Below are 21,631 nucleotides of genomic sequence, written 5' to 3' on the forward strand. Positions count from 1 at the left end.
AGTGTTAATTTTTTGATAAAGTGTAATTAAGTCTTAAAAGTCTAAATAATCATTATGAATATATATGAACCTTAGTGAAATCAGTTAAACACTGGTACTCATCTGAAAAAGATAGTCAAGGAAAGCAAACAAAGTGGACAGATCTGGATTAATTAATTGGACTCATTTTGCTACCTATAAATATCCAGTTATTCATTGGCTGTTTCGAACTTGTGCAACATAAACACATCAAACAGAGTGGACGAGCCCATTCCAAAATTGTGACGTTATCTTCGACCCATTAATTTGGGCCTACACCTTTTATCTCGAGTGCTTAGGGCCCAAAATGGAAATGCAGGGAAATCAAAGTTCCCTCGCAAATACTAGCTTGTATTCGTATTCCTGTCGGAATTGCAATTTATCTTAATTGGTGCTGTCACTATATTATCTTATGGTCTGAAATCTGATCACAAATCCGCTGATTATGGACGGAAATTCAGCACAAACCCTTGCTTAGCTAAAGATATCATCATGGAAATGTTCTGTAGAAACTGGTTAAATTTTTTACTATTTGTAAGTTTTGGCGTAACTTTATTATCTCAAATCAAATATTCATCAGATACCATTTTCAACGATCAATAAGTTTAATCCATAATTCCAATGGCCTTAGGACTAAAGAAATCGTCATGTATGGTTCTAGATTTAGTGGAAATTGCTACTGTGGCAGAATTTCATGCGATCAACTGCAAGAATTCGTGAATGCGATCAACTGCTGTTTCCATTCCTTCTTGTTTAGCAGAAGAAGTTTTGTTTAATTTTGTAAAAAAAAATTCAACTTTCTGAAATAGTTTCTTAGAACAATACTCGGCAAGTTTGGATCGTGAAAGATTACAACGATGAAAATTCTTGGACAGAACAATTTGAACTCGGCAAGTTTTAAATTCTTGAGCACAGACAATATTTAGCAAAGAAAACACAACGCTGAAACTCTTAACCAAGACTCTAGTTTCTGAACTACAGCATTGAAGGATAAAACCGTACAGACATTTTTACTCGTGAAGCCTTTGTCAAAGAATTGAGAGGCTTCAGAAAAACTTGAGAAAGGAAGACTTCTATCCTTATCTTTGGTTGTTATTATGGGTAGGAAGACCTCCATTTATTACTACCTTACAAGGCATGAACATGATTCATGCTCCAATACTGTAAGAAACTTGCATTTGTTTCAGGTCAACAGGGGCTTTAATGTACCCCACATGTGTTGAATTTGCAACTCTAGTCAGGGTCTTCAACTCATAAGCAATCCAGCACCTTGATGTATCTAGGTGATAGAAATACCCCAAGCACTTGCAATCACTGGTGCATTTCTTTGCACAATCATCCTCCTTGATTGGTCCATCTCCTCTTGTATATGTGCTTAGGAAATGGTTGACTCCTTCCAACTTATAGTACTGGAAATCTTTAGCACTGCAAGACGTTAGCTTGGGGGAATCACAATCCTTGCTCCAACCCAACAGCCCACTAGGCAATGGACAGGCAACACATTGGCTATCCTCACAAAGCCCAAAATTACCACATCTTGATGGCAGTTGGCATTCTCCGCCATCATCTCTAGTGAACAAAGTGTAGGTCTCCTCCCATGCTCCATAATCCACTTTGGGATAGAACGTGTAGGCCTTCAAACTCCCATCAATTCCCAATCTAAGGTATGTCAGAGTGCTGTTGTATTTGGGCCTTGACAAGATCCGGTTTCCACCACTTGAAGAATTCACTATCTGATACTCGAACGTTATCTCATAAGCAAAAGCTTCCTCTGTCTCCGGATTGCTTGTGAACTTCACGGACTCTAAATTTCCCTTGACAGAAAGCACAGTGTTTAGATCATAATAGAGCATGGGTCTTGGAGAATTCTTACTTTGGTAGTACAAAGCAAACTTTTTAGGGTCCAACACCAAGCTATATGGCCCATTAATATTCTCCTCTACAGAAGCCCGGCTTAAGAGCTTAGTCGGGCCTCCTAGCTTTAGGGCCTGGCCCACTAAGAGGGTGTCGGTCGGCGAATCAAAACTTTGCCAGATAAAATTACCCTTGGAATCATGGAGGACCATGTTTCCGTCAGGCAACAGCTTGAAACCTACCACCCCTTGGTTGGCTGTTCCGGTCTGCCATGCAACGCGGCCATCGGAATCCGCCAACACCAGGTTGCCGTCCTTCCCGAATGTGAGGGTGGCATTCTCTCGGACGGGGTTACCCCGATTCGCCTCCCAAACCCAGCGCATGAGCGACTCTGATCGGACCGTGCCCATACGCAAGGCAAGAGTGTATGCATTGGGAGTGGTGTTATAGAAGCAAAGTTGAAAAGGGGAGTTAAACACATCAAGAACACGATAATCAGCACCATATTCAACAATGTACTCCCCAAATTCACCTTCATTGACATATTGGAAAGTTTCATTGTCAGGAACAGAAGCCTGAGCAAGGAAAGAAAAGGTTGGGATGAAGAAAAGAAGAAATGCTAGTTTGGTGAATGAGCAGTGAAATGATGCCATGTTTTTGTTCTGTAGAATGCAGTGCTGATCCAAAGGCTAATGAAGATTGATACTTATAGGGGAGCAAAAACTAATTATTTAAACGTCAATTATGGATTTTGCATTGTTGAATGCAAGTTGGAAACCATTACATGCGCCACGTGGGTCGACGTAGAAATCTAGTCAATGGAGGCTGCTATTGTTTTCCCCAGAAGTGTATATATATATGTTTTCCTTGCACCCACATTAAAGAAAAGAAAAGAAAAGGAGATGCTTATTGCCTTTGGAATTTAGCAAATTTTAGACAAGAAAGAAAAACTTATGGTTTATATTTTTATTATACTCCAGGGAACATGCATATTTTATACTTCTGGGAATATGCATATTTTGCTTTATCTTTTGGCTTATGTTTCCTTGAACGTACTAAATTGGTGTACTTTCTTTCCATTAATGAAATTGTTTTGCTGCCTGAATTTCACAAGAAAAAGAAGGTGATAAAAAAAATTGCTATCAGCCGTTCTTTTGCCCCCTCAAAGCGATAAGGTCTTCGCTGGAAAGTGGGAAATTGGAAATGATTGATGCAATGGTTGGCACATTTTTTCACATATATTGTATCTTATATACAAAAGGCATAAAAATGAGAATATTCTGTAAACAAAAAGTGATTGAAAAGACAACCAAAGCTCATCGCTTAACAACAGACATAAAGCGATAATAATAATAATAAATTAGAAGCAAATCAAAGCTCATGAAGGACCAACCCACCAATCTGATCGTATTTATTTATCCAAAGCAATGCAAATACATTACAATTATTTTTACCTTCAAAATAGTTCATGCATTTGTATTTTGATGATAAGTCTTGGATGAGGAAGCAAATGGCCTAGAACAGAAAGCTATTATGTACTTTGTACATAACATCTGGTTTTAGTGTGATTTTGTCTAGTTATTGTATTTCTTAGAGTATTTTGACATAAGGGGTTGTACTTCCCACAATCGTTGGTGCACACGAACAAAATTTTAACTTTCAGCCAATGAAGTAAAAAGAAAAAAAGCAAAATTCACACGTATAACACAGTAATATAAGTACACACCAAAACATCTATCAACTATAATAAAAATACACAGTCGCACCTTACTCAATTTTACCCATCCTTCTGTATCGTAATATCTAACTGCCAAGCGTATATCGCATCTAATAATTGGTTTGAACTGTAGTTAAAAACATATATATATATATATATATATATATATATATTTGATTATTGGTGAATAAGTATGAGTTTATAGGGTTGGATTCGATGATAAGATAGAAAAAAATTATACGTAGAAGGTTATAAATTCAAAATCTCCTATTAAATAAAAAGAGAGTACCAGTCTATATAACAGTATTGGTCAAATTGCACAATGAAATAAACTGTTATGTAACACACACAAAAAAAAGATTATGCAATTGTCATCTTTACATTAAGATTAAGAAGTGTTATTAACATTTCCCGTACATAAAACCAAATTAATCTCAATTGTGAACACTAAATGTCAAATTTTTTTGGGCAAATTATATTTTAACCCCCTGTAGTTTTCGGAAAAACCACATAACCCCCCTATGATTCAAAAAACTATACATAAACTCCCTGTGGTTTGGGTTGAACTGTCAAATAGACGGAAAGAACCCATCGTGACGATTCGTGGGCAAAATGTCCAAATTACCCTAATATAAATACAAAAAGAAAGCAGATGAAGTCGGACTCTCCCTTGCTCTGGCATTTGTCGTGAGAAAGAGAGGGTTATCGGCTTTTACCTTCGGACTTTGGAGAGGGTTCGGTGACTGGTGGGCAGTGATAAGGGTAGTGCGGATCTTGGCTTGCGGAATTTGGCTGCTTAGGGGATTTCTTCTTACAGCTCATTTCCTTATTTTTGTATTATTTCGCTTTTATTTTTTATTCCCTTCTTTTGAGTTTTGTGAAGGGGTTTGTTATTTATGGGTAGCGTGAAGAATTGTGCTGTGAAAAGAATTTGTCAGCCACTTGGGAGATATGGTAGGACGGAGCCGGAGGACTTAGCAGCTTCAGCTTCTTCTTCTTCTTCTTCTGTGTCTTCACACCATTCCATTCTACCGTATCCTTCACGCCGTCGACAACCCAAGCTCGTGCCACCCCTGAAATGAGAGTGAATCTTGGAACCAGAAATGGAAGGACCAGTCAATCAAAACAAGAGATGCCCTTTGACCCCTGATGTGGACGCAGGTGGGCTACAATCTCAAGGCTCCACCCTCCCCTGCCCCGAGCCCCTCTTGACTCCCGTTTCGCATTTCATCATATGCCTCCTGTCTCTTGCATTTTCCAATTCGTTCATGATTCGCATATGGCCTGGGAGGGATGTGTGTCTGGATCTTTAAGAATCAGACCATAATTTCATGCGTAAAGATTTAACCGGAGTTGGATCCTGTTCCTCTACATTTGAGAGTTGGTTCCGATGGACGATTGAGATCAAGCCAGGTCTTGTTAATACGTTTGAGAGTTGGTTCCGGTGTGTTTCTTCTGCGAAAATTCGCAGTCCAAACTAGATAGCACCTTTAACCTTTTGCCAATGTTTTAAAAACCGGACCGTTAATTGAACCGGTGAAGTGAAAGGGTCGAGGTTCAACCGGTCGGACCGGTTCAACCTCGGTTCAATGAATTTTTTTAAAAATAATTTATATAAATATATATATGTACAAAATAAGACATGTAATGGACTAATTTAATATTTTATATGATGAAAAGTTTACTATTTTTTAATAACTTGGATTTTTAAAAATAAATTTTTTAAATTATAAGTTAAAACAAATAAATTTCATCTCAATTTCAATTATATCTAAATCCAACCCCAAAATATCACAATATTTTGAAATTATACAAAATTCATGTCTCTGAGAATTTAGATATTATGAATTTAAATTTAAATTTACGTTTTGGGATTTAGAGATTGCAATTTAAAAAAGAAAATTTGGAGTTCAAAGGAAATCAAGAAAATAGAAAATAGAAATGTAAACTTGATAAGAAACAAAAAATAAGATAAAAGTGAGTGGTTGTGGCATTAAATAATTTGAGTTAAAAAAAATTCTTTTTTAACTTTTTTCAATTTAATGGACAAAAACAAAATTAAAAGATGGAAGAAAACATCAATAAATTAAAAATAAAGAGGTTTGATTAAAAAGGGAGTGACAAAAGAAAAGAGGATAGAGAGAGAGAGAGAGAGTTGAAAATTAAAAAGAAAGAGCCATAAGGGGATGAGATTTTGTAAGAAAAATGGAAAAAAGAAATATGAGTGTTTGTTTTATATAAATAAGTTATCAAAAAAAACTAATAAGATGTGATGGTGCAACGGTTAATATATTGGTCTTTTATTACAAAGGTCTTGGGTTCGAATATTGATTGCTGCATTTTGCAAAACTTAAAAAAAAAAAAAAAAAAAATGAAAGCTGAAAACCGGAAAACCGCCGGTTCAATCCGGTTCGGCGGTTTTCACGGTTCAACCGGTCTTTGACCGGTTTTCTAGCAAAGTCAACAATGTCATTGAACCGGACCGGTGCCATGGCCGGTTCGCGGTTCAACCGGTCGAACCGGCCGGTCCGGTCCGGTCCGATTTTCAAAACATTGCCTTTTGCTGGAATATGCCTCGTGTCTCTTGCATTCTCCCACCTTTAACTAGTTAGCATTCTTTTTGTGTACAGTTAGCATCCTGTCCATATCAGGGTCAAAGGGTAATATGGGAATGGTTTTTATTGATACCAGTAGTACAAGCGCGTTTTGCCCACGAACCGTCACGATGATTACATTCCGTCTATTTGACAGTTCAATCCAAACCACAGAGAGTTTATGTATAGTTTTTTGAATCATGGGGGGTTATATGGTTTTTGCGAAAACCACAGGAGGCTAAAATGTAATTTGCCCAATTTTTTTAAATAATATTTCGTTTGTATTATAAACACATTTTTCAACCCATTTTTTTATATTTTCAACCACCTTTTTATCTAGGGATAATTTCAGAAACCTCCCCTGAGGTTTCTGACATTTACACTCACCTCCCCTGTGGTTTGAACAATTACACTGACCTCCCCTGAGGTTACTATTCCTTTACAAATTCAATCCAAATGATTAAAATATTTTTTTAGAGAGTGAAATTAGAATTTTGTACCTGATTTGCCATTTGTGCTACATGTCCAATGAATGACAAAGTATTACAAATTAATTAATAATTAATAAACTTTAAGGAGCGTAGTTTATAGGCAAATACGTATTACTTATTTAAAGTACCAGCTCTTTACGGATATTTTACTTTCAAACATTTACTTTATTACAAATATTTATTCTCAAATACAGATTTGTATTTACTCTCAAATATTTAATTTTCGTTAAATAAAAACCTACCAGTTTTTCTTCGGTAGAAATATTAATATAACACTTTTTCAATTTTAGTTATAAATATTTATGTATTTAGCATAAATTAAATGATTCAGGATAAAATATTCATAAAGAGCTAATACTTTACTCATGTAATGGATGAAAATCATAAAAAAATTAATACTTTATGAGCCATTTCTTTTTTAAAAAAATATTTAATTTATATCAAATAGATAACCTACTGATTTTCTTTTTACGAGAATATTACTGTAACACTTTTTAATTTTTAATTACAAACGTTAATATATTTATCATAAATTAAATATTTGAAAATAAAATATCTGTAAAGAGCGGGTACTTTAAATAGGTTATGTGTATTTGCCTATAAACTACACTCCTTACTTAAATCAATAAACTAAACTCCTTAACTTAAATCAATAAACTATACTCCTTACTTTAAAGAGTATAGTTTATAGGCAAATACACATAACCTATTTAAAGTACCGACTCTTTACAGATATTTTATTTTCAAATATTTAATTTATGATAAATATATTAACGTTTGTAATTAAAAATTTAAAAGTGTTACAGTAATATTCTCGCAAAAAGAAAATCAGTAGGTTATCTATTTAATATAAATTAAATATTTTTTTAAAAAAGAAATGACCGATAAAGTATTAATTTTTTATGATTTTCATCCATTACATGAGTAAAGTATTAGCTCTTTATGAGTATTTTATCCTGAATCATTTAATTTATGTTAAATACATAAATATTTATAACTAAAATTGAAAAAATGTTATATTAATGTTTCTATGGAAGAAAAACTGGTAGGTTTTGTATTTAACAAAAATTAAATATTTGAGAGTAAATACAAATCTGTATTTGAGAATAAATATTTGTAATAAAGTAAATGTTTGAAAGTAAAATACTCGTAAATAGTTGGTACTTTAAATAAGTAATGCGTATTTGCCTATAAACTACGCTCCTTAAAGTTTATTAATTATTAATTAATTTATAATACTTTGTCATTCATTGGACATGTAGCACAAAGAACAAATCAGGTACAAAATTCTAATTTCACTCTCTAAAACAATATTTTGATCATTTGGACTAAATTTGTAAAGGATTAGTGACCTCAGGGGAGGTCAGTGTAATTGTTCAAACCACAGGGGATGTTAGTGTAAATGTCAGAAACCTCAGGGAGGTTTCTGAAATTATCCCTTTTATCTAACATACATTATATTATAAAAAGTGTTATAATAATTATTTCAAATTATTCTTTCCAAACAAACCCATTAATAAATTTCCTGCGTACACCTGTATCCTAACACCCTGCCTTGAGGCCCAGCAGCCCGGTGGCCAGCCATGCTGAATACCAGAATAATTAAACTGTAGCCGTCGCGGCTTCTAGGAAGTGTTTGATTCCACTCGCCGGTCAAAATTATCCACAGCCACAGGTTGAGTTGATAAGTTGCCATTTTTCTTTTATTTTTTGACCAAAGGATTTTATTAGATTACGACTTTTTTGGGTATCCAATGTTCAAATTTCTCAGCGGATAAGGACTTCAGCAGCTGGCTCTTTTCATCGTTACTCTTGGCAGGATTCATGTTGCATTGTCTTATTTCTTGATCGAACATCACCTTTGAGAACAAATAAGGCTAGCTAGCGTGTGCCTTGAATGCATTTCTGCTCCTTTAATGGGGTTTGGGTTTGGTTTTATCATAGCCCAAAATGGGGATGAGTACTGGTCGGCTATTGTTTCATGCACCATTTGATTAATTTGATATACACTGTGTGAGTCAGCTTTTTTTTTTTTTAATTTTTTAAAAAATAATTTATACTAATTTAATTTTATATTTTATACTCTCTCATATTTTTTAAAATGAAATTTTTGTTTTTAACTTTTAAAATATTAATTTTTTATCAATTACAAATTCAAATTAGTAAAATTTAGTCTCAACTTAGGTTTCGAACTATTTTTTAATTTGAAATCACCACATGACTGTACATGATCTTTTTTATAGGTATAAAAATGTCAGATCCTACCTCTGTTTTTGTAGAGGTGTTAAAAAAAAAAAAGTAACCCTATATGGGTAGGTAGTTTATAAGAACAAGAAAAAAATGAGTTGCTGATTTGCGTGAATAAAAGATTAGAGAAAATTGGATGGAAACAGATTTCAGTTTTATTACAACTATGATACACTTCCTCTTCTCTCCAAGCATGGTGTTTCTAAGTGAGACTAAAAATAGGACAATTTACATGAAAAATGTGAAAAACGTTTTAAAATTTGATGAGATGGTTGTTGTTGAAGCAATGAACAAGGCAGGTGGGCTCGCCCTACTTTGGAAAGAGGAAGTAAAGGTTCTTCAGGTATTGAAGACTGCATTCACCATAGAGGCGCATGTGGTGGATTTGGAAAATAATTCTGATTTGTGGTTTGTCGGCATTTATGCGAGTTGCGACAATCACATTAGGAAACAACAGTGGAATGTCATTGAAAGAAGGAAATCACTGTGGGGAGAAAGATGGCTCTTAGCTGGTGACTTTAATGATATCATCTCCAACGAAGAGAAATGGGGTGGTATTTGCAGACAGGAAACAAGTTTTCAGGATTTCAAGCAATTCATTAATGGAAATCAACTTATGGATATTGGATTCACTGGACATCCATGGACTTGGTGTAACAATTGGAAGGATACGGGGGAGATCAAACAGCGATTAGATAGGGGTCTTTGTAGTTTCTCTTGGTCACAGGTTTATGAGAACGTAGTGTGCAGACATATAGATTCTTATGCATCTGATCACAGCATTTTGATCATAGACACTAAGCCGAACTTTAGTCCGCGGCGTAAAAGATTTTACTTTGACAAGAGGTGGCTACAAAGAGCAGACATTAGGGATGTGATCAGGGAGGCGTGACAGCAGGAGACTCAAGGATCTAGGATGTATCAAGTTACTAGCAAGATAAAAAACTGCCGTCTAGCTCTCAGTAAATGGAAGAACAGGTTCCAAACAAACTCTAGGCAGAAGATAGAGAGTATTCAATTTCAATTGAGTGAGCTGAAAAACTCAACAGGGAGCACCATAAATGGTTTTAAGGCATCTCTAAAGAGACAATTGAAGGACGCATACCAAGAGGAAGAACAATACTGGCAGCAGAAATCAAGGATCCAATGGCTCAGGGAGGGAGATAAAAATACAAGATATTTCCATGCCTTGGTTCAAGGTCGGCGAAGGCGAAATAGGCTGAACAAATTACAGCGAGACAATGGTACATGGACTGAAGGTGAGGAAGATCTGTGCAAAGAAATTAAGGACTATTACAGGAATCTTCTGAATGGGAATGAGGGAGGGGACTTAACTGAAGTACTGGATGGTATACCACACTCTATCACGGATGAAATGAATGAAAACTTGCTAAAACTAGTTTTGGAAGACGAAATTAAATCTGTTGTTTTCTCTATGAATCTGGACAAAGCTCCTGGGATTGATGGTATGTCACATTTATTCTTTCAAAAATTTTGGACTACCATCAAACAAGATGTGGTAAATGCCATCCAAACTTTTTTCCATACTGGTCACCTTTTAAAGAGTGTTAATCACACAGTGATTACTCTTATTCCCAAAGTACTAAATCCTACATCCTTGAAACAGTTTAGACCCATTAGTCTCTGTACTACCATGAACAAGATCATAGCTAAAATTTTAGCCAATAGGATTAAAAGTGTCTTGCATTGTTGCATTTGCAAAAATCAATCTGCTTTCATTCCTGGTAGGCAAATTCTTGACAACATTATGGTTTCTCATGAATATTTGCATTATCTAAAAAACATGCGACATGGCAAGGAGGGGTTTATGATAGTTAAGCTTGACATGTCTAAAGCCTATGACCGTGTGGAGTGGAGCTTTTTGGAAGCAATGATGCACAAGATGGGATTTCACAGTACATGGATAAATTGGATAATGCAGTGCCTAAGTTCTGTTTCCTTCTCTTTTAATATTAATGGGGAGGTTAAAGGGTATGTCATCCCCAAGAGAGGAATTAGACAATGGGACCCTCTATCCCCTTATCTATTTCTAATTTGTTCAGAGGGCTTATCCAACCTGCTTAGGAAGGCTACGGCTAATAGGATGTTGTCAGGGATGAATATAAGCAGAAGGGGACCTAGTATAACTCACATTTTCTTTGCGGATGATTCCTTAATTTTTTGCAAAGCAAATCAGGAGCAAGCAAAGGAGTTAATGAGAGTGCTGTATGTCTATGGCTTGGCGTCTGGTCAAGTGATTAACCTGGAAAAGTCCTCCATTCTATTCAGCAAGAACGTGCAGCCAGGTTTGATGCTTCAGATTTGCCGAACCATGGGGAATATACAAAGAGTCTGTCAAGACAAGTACCTCGGATTACCAATGGTAGTTTCGAGAACAAAACAACAGCTTTTTGGTTTTGTTAAGTCGAACATACAACAGAGAGTGCTCCAGTGAAAGAACAAGTTTCTAAGTACGGCAGGCAAGGAAATATTACTTAAATCAGTGGCTCAAGCTATGCCTACTTATACTATGTCATGCTTCAAGGTGCCATCCAAATTGTGCAAGGAAATCAGTTCACTCATGTCAAACTTTTGGTGGGGAGACATCAATGGAAAAAATAAAATTCATTGGTGTTCCTGGAGAAAGATCACTCAGGAGAAGGACAAGGGGGGTTTAGGATTCAAGGATTTGGAGGCCTTTAACACTGCATTACTTGGTAAACAGGTTTGGCGTTTGATTACTCAACCCAACCTGTTAGTTAGCCAAGTAATGCGGTCTAAGTACTCCAGAACTTCAATATTCAGGTGTAAAGTCCCCAATAATGCCTCATGGTTATGGAGAAGTCTGATGAGCGCGAGACACGTGGTGGAACAAGGCACTAGAAGACGGATTGGTAATGGAAAGAATACACATATCTGGGAAGATAGCTGGCTTCCGGACACAATAAATGGGAGAGTAACTACTTGCAGAGCTACGGATGGTGGACTGCAGAAAGTAGCAGATTTGATTTGCCAAAGAAGATGGAACCGCAATTTGGTTTTCCAAACTTTTAACACCAAAGATGTGGACAGAATTTTGAGTATCCCAATCAGTCTAGCTGACAGGGAAGATTCTCATTTTTGGTTACATGGTGTGGATGGGAATTACTCCGTCAATTCAGGGTATAAGGTGCTGATGGCTGGCAAAGAAACCAAGCAGAAAACAAATCAGAATGACAGCACTACTAGTTGGGAGCATCAGTCTAAGAAGATTTGGAAGCAATTGTGGAGCTTAAAGATTAAGCATAAACAGAAAATATTTCTTTCTCTGGAAATGTCTAAACAATGCTCTTCCGGTCAGAGATATCATCTATGGTAGAATCAAAGCTGGAGACCCTATTTGCATGCGATGTGGAGAGGAAAGGGAGACGATTGAACATACATTTCTGAATTGTGTGGATGCAAAAATGACATGGAAGTTAGCCCCAATCCAATGGGAAGACATATTGGAACAACATGGCTGTTTTAGAAGATGGTGGACATCCATCACTGAAGCTAGACATAGACCACAAGGTTGGCAACATATTGCTCTATCGGTCCATATACTCTGGCAAATATGGAAAGGGAGGAATGGGGCAGAATTCAATGGCAAGAAATACAGGCCATGGACGGCTATTCAGAAGGCATTAAAGGAATGGTCAGAATTGGGAGAAGTAGATAGACTGGAAACTAGGATGAGTACAACCGAAACAGAAGCTCTACATCTGCAACATCCACAGCTTTGTTCACAACATGGTGTCCTGCAATTCAGCATTGGGATTACAAGGGACAAGCACGAACCATGGGTAGGCATTGGAATCTGTCTAATAGGAGGAGCTCAGGGAACACACACAGGCTGGGCAATGCGTGAAACCAGTTCAGGATCTTTCTTGCTGGATGAAGCATTAGCTCTAAAATTGGCAATGTGTAAAGTTGCTGAAATGCAACACAGAGTGGTCCAATTCCAAGTGCAGAATTAGCAGCTCCTCAACCTTATTCAATCCAAACAAGCACGGGATATCAGATTAGCAACTGTGGTGGAGGATATTGTTCAACTTAGACTTTTGTTTCATATGTGGTCCTTTTGTCTAGTTCAAAATGATAACTATCATCTAAGCTCCAAGCTTAGTACTTATGCTTTAGGCATTACTTTTGATGAGGAACTTTTGTTTTCTTAGTGGTTAAATGACCGCTTGTATAGTTTCATCGAGCCTTTGCTCGTACTTATACATCTTTTGAAAAGGAATACAACCATATATCGTTTTGGAAAAAAAAAGATACACTACTATTGGTTTCACAATCCCCACAAAACCCACCTACAGAAACAACCCTAAAAAAACATAAGAAAAAGAAAGAAAGAAAGAGGAAATAATACCAAGTGGACAGTTGGTCAAGTATACTTTAGCAAGGCAAGAAGAAATTCTGCCATCAATACATTACTACTATTTCTTTGGCTTCCAGAATCCTTGAACTCCCTTTTAACGAGATTTCCCAGAGACCATCCAGTTTTAGCAGCAAAAACATTGTTTATTTCTTTGATATCATCATCCAATCTCGTGACTACTATTCTAGCCATGACCTCTTTAGTATCACCCCTCTGCATTGCTCCTCTTAGTTGCCTGGAGAAAAACTTTGCAGGAGATTGAATTCCCCTGACCACAAACCTGAGGTCTTTGCCAAAATTTCCACACTTATTGGACTTGAGAAATTTGGAAAATTCATGGCCGTAGAGTTCTTTGTAAGAAAGTAATATGGCTTTGATTTGTTCTGTATTTCTACTGCTGAAAGTGGACATGATGGTCTTCCAGTCAACCGAACTTCCACTCTCCACAGCTTCGTAAAGTGTCTTGGCATCACACATGGCCATGCTGATATCAACTCTGCTTGCACTTTTGTTGCTTGATTTTAGTACTGCCAGAAGAATCTGAAATACTCCCCAAAAAAAAAATGAAAGCGGGTAGTTAGTATTCATGAATTTTTATTCTGCAGGCAAGCATATATTGAAGTTTAAAATTATATGATTAATTGCAAAAAATGCTACTAACTCTATTTCCACCATATTGGAGCAATTAGAGGTGTGGACCAATCAGAGGAGTATAACACTAATTTTACATTATGACTTAAAATTGACAAGCGAACATTTAGCCAGTGGTAATAGGTTTGACACATATCTAAATTGGTTTCTTTAGGTTGGATTTGGTAATAATTATGTGAGCAGTCAATTTTGACTTTAAGCTTCAAGCACGTGAACTTTTTCGGGCAAAATTAAGGCAAAAAATGTACTCCTTCTATCACAATATTAGAATTTTTTTTTTACATCTAACTTTTTATGAAAACATTATAATCATCATATCTGGATAAGGTGACTCTGATGAGTTTACGTGTCTTTTGAATTCAAAATTTTTCTCGTTAACTATGTATTTAGATTTTAAAAAGCTACTTTTTTAAATCGTAAAATTAGAAAGTATATGTTAAATTTGAAATAATGACTCTTATTTTGAAACATCAATAAAATGAAAACATAACATTTATAATGAGATAGAGGGACTATTTAGAGATAAAAAAAGGTCCGTTCTGAATTTGTGAAGGATTAAGATGCATTATTTTGAACGTGAGGGGTCAGAATTTGACATTGGTAAAATGTGAGGGACGATTGGTGTTGTTGTCCCTTAGTAATAATTGGTTTGAGATATAGAAATTGCAAAATTTTCACTTCACATGGGAGCGATGAGCAGATATTACGCAAATGGGTTTTTTTTTACCGTGTTTTATTCTTTTTTTAACATTCCATGACAAATTCCTTAATTTAATTTTTTTAAAAAAAATTTGGCCGGGATAATTGCTGTGCATAATTCTTGTGTTAGTGTGTACATTTGTTACGACGTTCATATCTACCAATGTTGTAAATATTTCTATAATTTTGTCATGCAATTGGAAGGATAAATTGTTGACTAACCAGGTGCTCTCCAACCTAAATCTAGCAGCACTTTTAATAACCTAATGCATAATACCTCTTTGAAGTTGCCAGAAATTTTCTGGGAAACATCTTGCTCAATGTTGGAACCATAACGGTTGCAGTAGGCTTGCTTGATTGAAGAAAGTTGGCTAGAAGATCGAGTGCACAGTAACTCAATCAGAACATTGAGGTTCACCTTATTCCATCCAAACAATGAATCCCTCATCAGCTCTGCATCACGCTCTTGTGGCTCATTTATGCGAAGATAAACCATATTCTGCAATTTATAAATAGACAAAAAAAAGATCGAAGAATAAAACATGGCATATACAATATCATTAGCTACCATTATTAATTTGTACCAGGAAAGATTCTTACAGCAAAAGGATCGTTTCTTCGAACGTTAGATAAAGCATGAAGAATATCTTGGTTATAGACAGCTGAATACGTTTGCCGAATAAGTTCCATTTCTTGCATGGTTCGACTTGTGAGGATCTCCACGAGCTTTCGTTTAAGTGCACAATTGCCTGCAAAGTACGAAACCTTCTTAGTTACATTTTTCTGTTTTTCAATGAAATGAATCCAAGATGAAGCTAGCTATGTCTAGTTAAGGTCTTCCTGCAAATTAATGTCCGAACGATTGTTCCTCTACCATTGTTAGAGCAATCCCACCATAGACTAGTGGTCTAGAGGGAGTTGACTTGTGTCTTTTACTTTAAAATGTATTAAAAAAAAAGGAGAAAAAAAATGCCAAAGAATGAGACATATATACCAGTGAAAAAAGCATTTAGGCATTCACTGTCCACTCGATACTTCCTACAGCCTTGAACTGAACTTGCCATGATCTAAGAGATTTTTTTGAAGACTAGTAGTGTATTTTCCAAATGTGCTGTTCTCCATTTTGGGAGACCACAATTTATAAGGTGAAGCAAAGGTGGAGATTGACCCTTTGACGTCCCAATCAATTTGTCACAATCCAAGGAATAATATTTACTTTAGTAAAGAAGCCAGTAACCAAAAAAGTGGGAATAATATGATGAAAACTATGAGTAGGTGAAAGAATAAATAATAAAACATATGCTAGAAGCCTCAAAGTTTCAACGGTACGTAGTTTTGTGTACGTTGCTGTTTTTCCACCCACTTTTGCTTTTGATAAATTCCCAGCTGACCTTTTTTGTTTGATGTCAATGGCAAGAATATTTGGCTCTAAGTGCTCAAACACCCACCCATAAAAGGAAAGAATTTAAGGGGGGAAAAAAAATATTGACGACTCTCCTTGATGTCAATCAGCTTTAAGTTTAAGGAACAATAGCCGATCAATGTGACTGCTGTCAAAGTAGTTGCCATCAGGCATTAGATGCTTAATGCTGTTCTGAATTGCCAAGACATTTCTTCCAACCAATGAAAAAAGAAAAGAAAGAAAAATCTGATATTCATGAAGTGCCAGGAAATTTTGGCTGGCCAAGATAATCTCTGTGGCAATTCGAATTTCACAATCAACGTTTTGGCATGTAGATTGGAAGGGGAAGTGTATTGCTGGTTTCTTGTCGTGGAGAAGATCAGCCATTAGACATGGGGTGACTTTCGAGTTGGCCTTCCAAAGTGTTCGAGTCTCAATTAAGCCTTTGAAACTGGAAATCTCGTTTCAGATAAGCCATTCCATCAATTCACGTTTGGCCAATAATTTTAACCAAACTTTAGTAGTAAAGCAAAACTCTAGCAATAATTCAGGGACTTTGAAGAAATTAACCTTCGTCTAGAATGAGCTAAACTATATTCTGATTTGAACTTAAATCCACCAAATTTATACTGGAAGAGATCTGTTCTATCTTTCTTTCTTTTTTTTTAAACTAATTTACATGAGAGATTAATAGTTTCAAGTCCCTAAATAATTGGTAGGATTTGAATTTATCACTGGACCAAACTGTGAATGGATGAAAAGAGCTCATTTGGAATTAAATTTCCAGTTTGGAGTGCTCGATCGGAACTAGTTCATTTTTAAGGGTTGGATCCACACTTTTTTGTCTACTTTAGAGCCCCAAATCAAGATTTATCCCAAGAAATATTGTGGAATAAGATACTACTCGAGACAAGTTTGAAACTCCATGTGTGGAAAAAAGACTTGAGAGTCAAATTAGAAACTGCACAGTTACCTAGTTAATGTTGAGTTTTTTTGCCAAAATAGCACTCTATCTAAAAAATATTCCCAATGTGATTCACTTTCAAATTTTATTCCCATAATGATGTTATTTTTTCCACCTACTTACCCTGATTGCCATGTAGGATAACAAGAAAGGAAAGCTTTAATCTCGTCTATAGTTTCCAACATGAACTAAAAATTTGAACTTTTTTATTGTAAAAGCACAAGAAGATTGCGTAACTTTGATAATTTCCTTATAATTATTTAAAATAAATTCTACCATTATTGATCTTGCTATTATTGGTCTCTGCACTTTTTTAAAAATGTATCAAATTTATTTCATATATTTTTCAAAAATAAATTTGACAAATACAAAAATTGCAACGAAAATTGTAAGTAACAACAAGAAAAAGTTACAAAAATTTCAAAGTTATCAGATTTGTTTATGTTATGCTTCCTACTCCTTGAAAAGAACTTTTACAAAAAGTAATCATACTGAAATTTTCAAGTCTACCAAATTACTATACAAGCAATCAAGTAGTATAAAAAGGCAAATGGCATCCTACTACTGGAAAAAGTCATGTTGTAAGGGAAAAAATGACAAAAATAAGATTTTTTAAATTAAATTTTAAAAATGCAATAAAGTTCTCAACATCCATATCTTATGCAAAGAACTAAAAAACAAGATATTCTGAACTGAAAAAACTATCATGGTATAATTACAATAAATTTGCAATCAATAAATGTGTCTCATAATCATTGCCAATTGCAAGCAATTTTGAAATATTTGAACCCACACTCTTGAAACTTCCTTAAGTGTTAGCAAATAGGAAATGAATACAAGAATGTCATTAGGCAATCCACTAATCCTATGTTCAGGCACTTCAATAATGCTAAATTCGAGCACTTCATTGATCCTATCTCCAAAATGGGTAAGTTCTATTTGATCACTGCAAATCATATATAGGGAATGAGGAAAACAAAGAGCTATCACAAGTTAGAAGTTTTTTTTATTGCAACTTGATGTTTTTCATAGCCAGTGATAACATATATCTTGTCCGTGAGTTCATGGTATTTTATCTGATAACTTACTCGAATGGCTTTTGGAGTATCACCCTCGTAACTAAGACCATGTATGCTAGTTGTCATCCTACCATTACAATAAAAAAAAAAAATTAGTAACATTTCTACCAGCCATTGCTACAAAATTCAGCAGCACCACCTACACAAAATTAAAAAAATCATTAATTAAGCAAATATTGTCATGCTATCTAAGACAAGAACTACCAGTATTTGTCAATAATTAGCAAGGTCATCATTTACATGTTATTTATAATACCACTAGATACAAGAACTACTAGTAGATTAAATTGAAATTGAGACTAGTAAATTTCATGCAATGCAAAAGAAATCTACTAATGCAATTAAGATAATGCTCAAGTTGCTCAAAAGTAACACAAACCATCAATTGATGTTGAATAAATGTGCAAAAATATATTAAGTATATGAGATTATTTGGTCATGTGATAGAGAAGCACTACAAATGAACATGCTCGTATATGTGGTAGAAATCAAACATATTGAGCGTGAATCTATGTTGTTATGTAGTTTTCCTCTTGGACATTTTATCAAACACACGGTATGAGAAATCATTTGTTAAATAATTAGTATTCAAAATTTTTTTGAAAGCTATAGGAATATTCCAAAAACTACACAATAGAAAAGATAAGGGAATAATCTTCATTTACCTTAAGATTATCAATTCGGGAAGAATATTTTCATCCACGAATACAATATCAGGAATGATAGTGAAGTTTTAGATTCTATTAATATAAATATTGGCCTTTTAGAATTACTTTTGACAAGAAAAAAAACTAAAGGAAATAGTTCAGAGAGAGAATCAAGAAAGATATTAGATAAAAAAGAAAGATAGAGTGTGCCTCTATTTCTATTCTGCCATATATGCAACTTATGTGGCAAAAAAAGAATTATAAAGATAATAATTTTTAAAATTAGATTACTTTGGGTATATGTTTTAGAAGAAGAGTTACAATAAACTCAGTTAACGTCCCTATCAGTTAAATCTGGTCTTGCGGACTTCTTGTTGATAATTTCTTGCATGTTCTGTCTTAATTGAAGAAGGGGAAAAAAGAAATCATCTTGTCATCAAATGAGCTTCATTGAGCCTAGCCCAATTTTAACTTGGGCTGTTGAGCTTGTAGTCCATGGGGTAAAGCTACTACTCAAGTCTTTTCACCCGCTCTGTACATCACCGACGATGTCGCGGGTTAGATACATACAATACATGGGTGATTTGCTTTGTCCCTAACCTTGAGAAATAGCTCCAGCATCAAATTTTGGACCCTAAAATTGCTTTTTTTTAAAAAAAATCTTTTTAAAATAAACTGTTTAAATCAGATCAAATAACGTGGCTCAATCTGAATCGCAAATCTGAATCACGTCTACGATTGCCAGCGCAACCGTTCCTGTTTCTTGCAATCATTTCTATATGAATGGAGTTATCCACATTAATCTTGGAAGAGACGGTAGTGATACTTATGAGGCGGACGTTTGAGCTTAGTTAATTGGTCTGAGTAAGCACCAAAACCATGTGTCCCATATATGCATGCAGGCTGAAAATTAACATTGTCGTAGGATACGTTAACACTTGCATCACATTCCTCAATTTCATCAACTGCTCACCTCACTTCCTGAAGTTCTGAAATCAAACTATGTACAAACTTTCCTTTCAAATCTTGGAGAGCCAATTTGTCTTCTACCCCTTCAATTCGTGGCCGACACTGCAACATTAGGTCAGTATTCACCGCCATAGTTCATCAATATTTATGCATCCAGCTAAAACCCTTTTCTCGATACATGCATCTATTTCAATCACACATGTAATTGTTCATTAACTCAAAAATATTTCAAACATGGTAGAGTTTCATGAAGAAGAGGATGATCCTCTCAGCCCAGCAAACGCAGAAATTGATCAAGAGGAAGATGAAGTTGAAGAGATTAGCTATGATGATCTCAAGAAACGGATGTGGAAGGATCGGCTGACGATGGAAAAGCTGAAAAGGATGATGGAAAATGAAAGGCTGCTAGCTGAATCCCAAGCTAAAGAAGATATGTCAAGAAGGAAGAAAATGTCAAGAGCTCAAGATTCAATTCTTAAGTATATGGTGAAGATTATGGAAGTCTGCAATGCTCAAGGGTTTGTTGATGGGATTGTTCCAGAGAAGGGCAAAGCTATGACTGGCTCATCTGACAGTTTGCGCGAATGGTGGAAAGGTAAGGTCAAGTTTGATCAAATGGCTCCAGTTGCCATAGCCGAATTCTTGCCTAAAATTATTCAAGAAGGTGGAGTTGATCCAAATTCGCTTTTGTATCTTCTTCAAGGTATACCAGATACTATTTTAGGCTCACTTCTTTCAGCTCTTATGCAACACTGCGTTCCTCCCCAGCGGCGGTTTCCGTTAGAGAATGGTTTGCCACCGCCGTGGTGGCCTACCGGGAAGGAACTCTGGTGGGGTGATCAGGGGATGGCGCAAGAACAAGGCGCACCACCGTATAAGAAGCCTCATGACCTTAAAAAGGCATGGAAGGTGAGCGTTTTGGCTTCTGTTATATATTAAGCATATGGCTCCAGATTTTAACCGATTGAGGAGGTTGGTGAGGCAGTCTAAATGCTTGCAAGATAAAATGACAGCCAGAGATACTTCTACTTGGTCCAGAATTGTTGATCAAGAGGAAGCCCTTTCGAAATTGACTGAGAAAGCACTGAAGATTTCACCATCCGAGCAAGATGATCAAGAAAAGGAAAAGGAGGAGGGCCTTAATTTGGCAAGTGTAGCAGCAAGTGAGAAAAGGAAGTGCATGTTTGAATGTGAGGTGATTTTGGATAGTTTGCTTGCTTGCCAGAACTCTGATTGTCCACAAAGTAATCTAAGTTCTGGATTTTCAGACAAGAATTCTAGGTCTGAGCATGAAAAAACATGCATTTACCGCAAGAGTGATGGTGAAAAGAATGATGCAGACATTAAATCTCAAGAATCTAATTCATTTCCGGTTGGTCTTTCAATCTACCATCAACCATTTCCTGAAGGACAAGTATTGTTCACAGCAGATCAAGTAATGGTTAATGATGATCATCATGGGGTGACCAGCCAACATGATTGGATGGATACGTATCATGATGAAATTGGACAGCTTCCTTTGGATCATGATGCATATGGAAACATGGACTTAAATTTGATTCCATCAGAAGAAAGTCCAGTTCCACAAGAAAATGCAACTTCGATTTGGGATTTGTCATATCATTAAGTACAAGTGGTCATTTTCAGCTTCTGGTCATATTACAGCCCTGTGCTGCAAGACTTATTTTAGTGTTACACTGTTGGTGTTTCTCTTTCTTTATTACATATTTTGTGTACCTTTTTCTCCTACTTCATAAGTTTCTTGCTTTGTTATTCGCTTTAATCTTTGAAGGTTTGTTTTTACTTGGTCACATATTTGGATGATAAATATTCCCAAGTATCTTTTAATCTATTCTTTACATTGGATCATTGACTATCAACTTATGCTTGTAGGAGT

The 21,631-nt window shown here is 35.6% G+C and overlaps 4 protein-coding genes and 1 pseudogene across 4 annotated transcripts; 3 read left to right on the forward strand and 2 right to left on the reverse strand.

The window, feature by feature from the left end:
* Positions 1-939: 939 nt before the first annotated feature.
* Positions 940-2,561, reverse strand: LOC113702112 (epidermis-specific secreted glycoprotein EP1-like). Its single transcript, XM_027223111.2, has one exon. It carries the CDS (start codon positions 2,523-2,525, stop codon positions 1,167-1,169), a length of 1,359 nt encoding a protein of 452 aa, XP_027078912.1. The 5' UTR covers positions 2,526-2,561; the 3' UTR covers positions 940-1,166.
* A 6,628-nt stretch (positions 2,562-9,189) lies between these two features.
* Positions 9,190-9,813, forward strand: LOC140011235 (uncharacterized). Its single transcript, XM_072059999.1, has one exon. It carries the CDS (start codon positions 9,190-9,192, stop codon positions 9,811-9,813), a length of 624 nt encoding a protein of 207 aa, XP_071916100.1.
* Positions 9,814-11,436: 1,623 nt separating this feature from the next.
* On the forward strand, positions 11,437-12,279 carry LOC113700551 (uncharacterized mitochondrial protein AtMg00310-like). Its single transcript, XM_027221025.1, has one exon. The coding sequence runs from the start codon at positions 11,437-11,439 to the stop codon at positions 12,277-12,279; it is 843 nt and encodes a 280-aa protein (XP_027076826.1).
* Positions 12,280-13,304: 1,025 nt separating this feature from the next.
* LOC113700552 (annexin Gh1) lies at positions 13,305-15,775 on the reverse strand. The gene is made up of 4 exons (XM_027221026.2): positions 15,668-15,775; positions 15,274-15,422; positions 14,951-15,172; positions 13,305-13,863 (listed from the first exon to the last, which is right to left on the reverse strand). Exons 1-4 carry the CDS (start codon positions 15,735-15,737, stop codon positions 13,330-13,332), a joined length of 975 nt encoding a protein of 324 aa, XP_027076827.1. The 5' UTR covers positions 15,738-15,775; the 3' UTR covers positions 13,305-13,329.
* Positions 15,776-19,390: 3,615 nt separating this feature from the next.
* LOC113701648 (putative ETHYLENE INSENSITIVE 3-like 4 protein) lies at positions 19,391-21,547 on the forward strand (annotated as a pseudogene).
* The last annotated feature ends 84 nt before the right edge of the window (positions 21,548-21,631 follow it).

Source organism: Coffea arabica, chromosome 7e, assembly GCF_036785885.1.
Source record: "Coffea arabica cultivar ET-39 chromosome 7e, Coffea Arabica ET-39 HiFi, whole genome shotgun sequence".
Taxonomy (NCBI): Eukaryota; Viridiplantae; Streptophyta; class Magnoliopsida; order Gentianales; family Rubiaceae; genus Coffea; species Coffea arabica.

What these genes read in the sequence shown, in the direction of transcription:
- LOC113702112 (XM_027223111.2), bottom strand. Translation starts at nt 2,525, where the DNA reads ATGGCATCATTTCACTGCTCATTCACCAAACTAGCATTTCTTCTTTTC.
- LOC140011235 (XM_072059999.1), top strand. Translation starts at nt 9,190, where the DNA reads ATGGTTGTTGTTGAAGCAATGAACAAGGCAGGTGGGCTCGCCCTACTT.
- LOC113700551 (XM_027221025.1), top strand. Translation starts at nt 11,437, where the DNA reads ATGCCTACTTATACTATGTCATGCTTCAAGGTGCCATCCAAATTGTGC.
- LOC113700552 (XM_027221026.2), bottom strand. Translation starts at nt 15,737, where the DNA reads ATGGCAAGTTCAGTTCAAGGCTGTAGGAAGTATCGAGTGGACAGTGAA. An exon ending in GAAGAAACGATCCTTTTGCT is followed by an intron (nt 15,173 to 15,273) that starts GTAAGAATCTTT and finishes TATAAATTGCAG; the next exon opens with AATATGGTTTATCTTCGCAT. An exon ending in TTTCTGGCAACTTCAAAGAG is followed by an intron (nt 13,864 to 14,950) that starts GTATTATGCATT and finishes GGAGTATTTCAG; the next exon opens with ATTCTTCTGGCAGTACTAAA.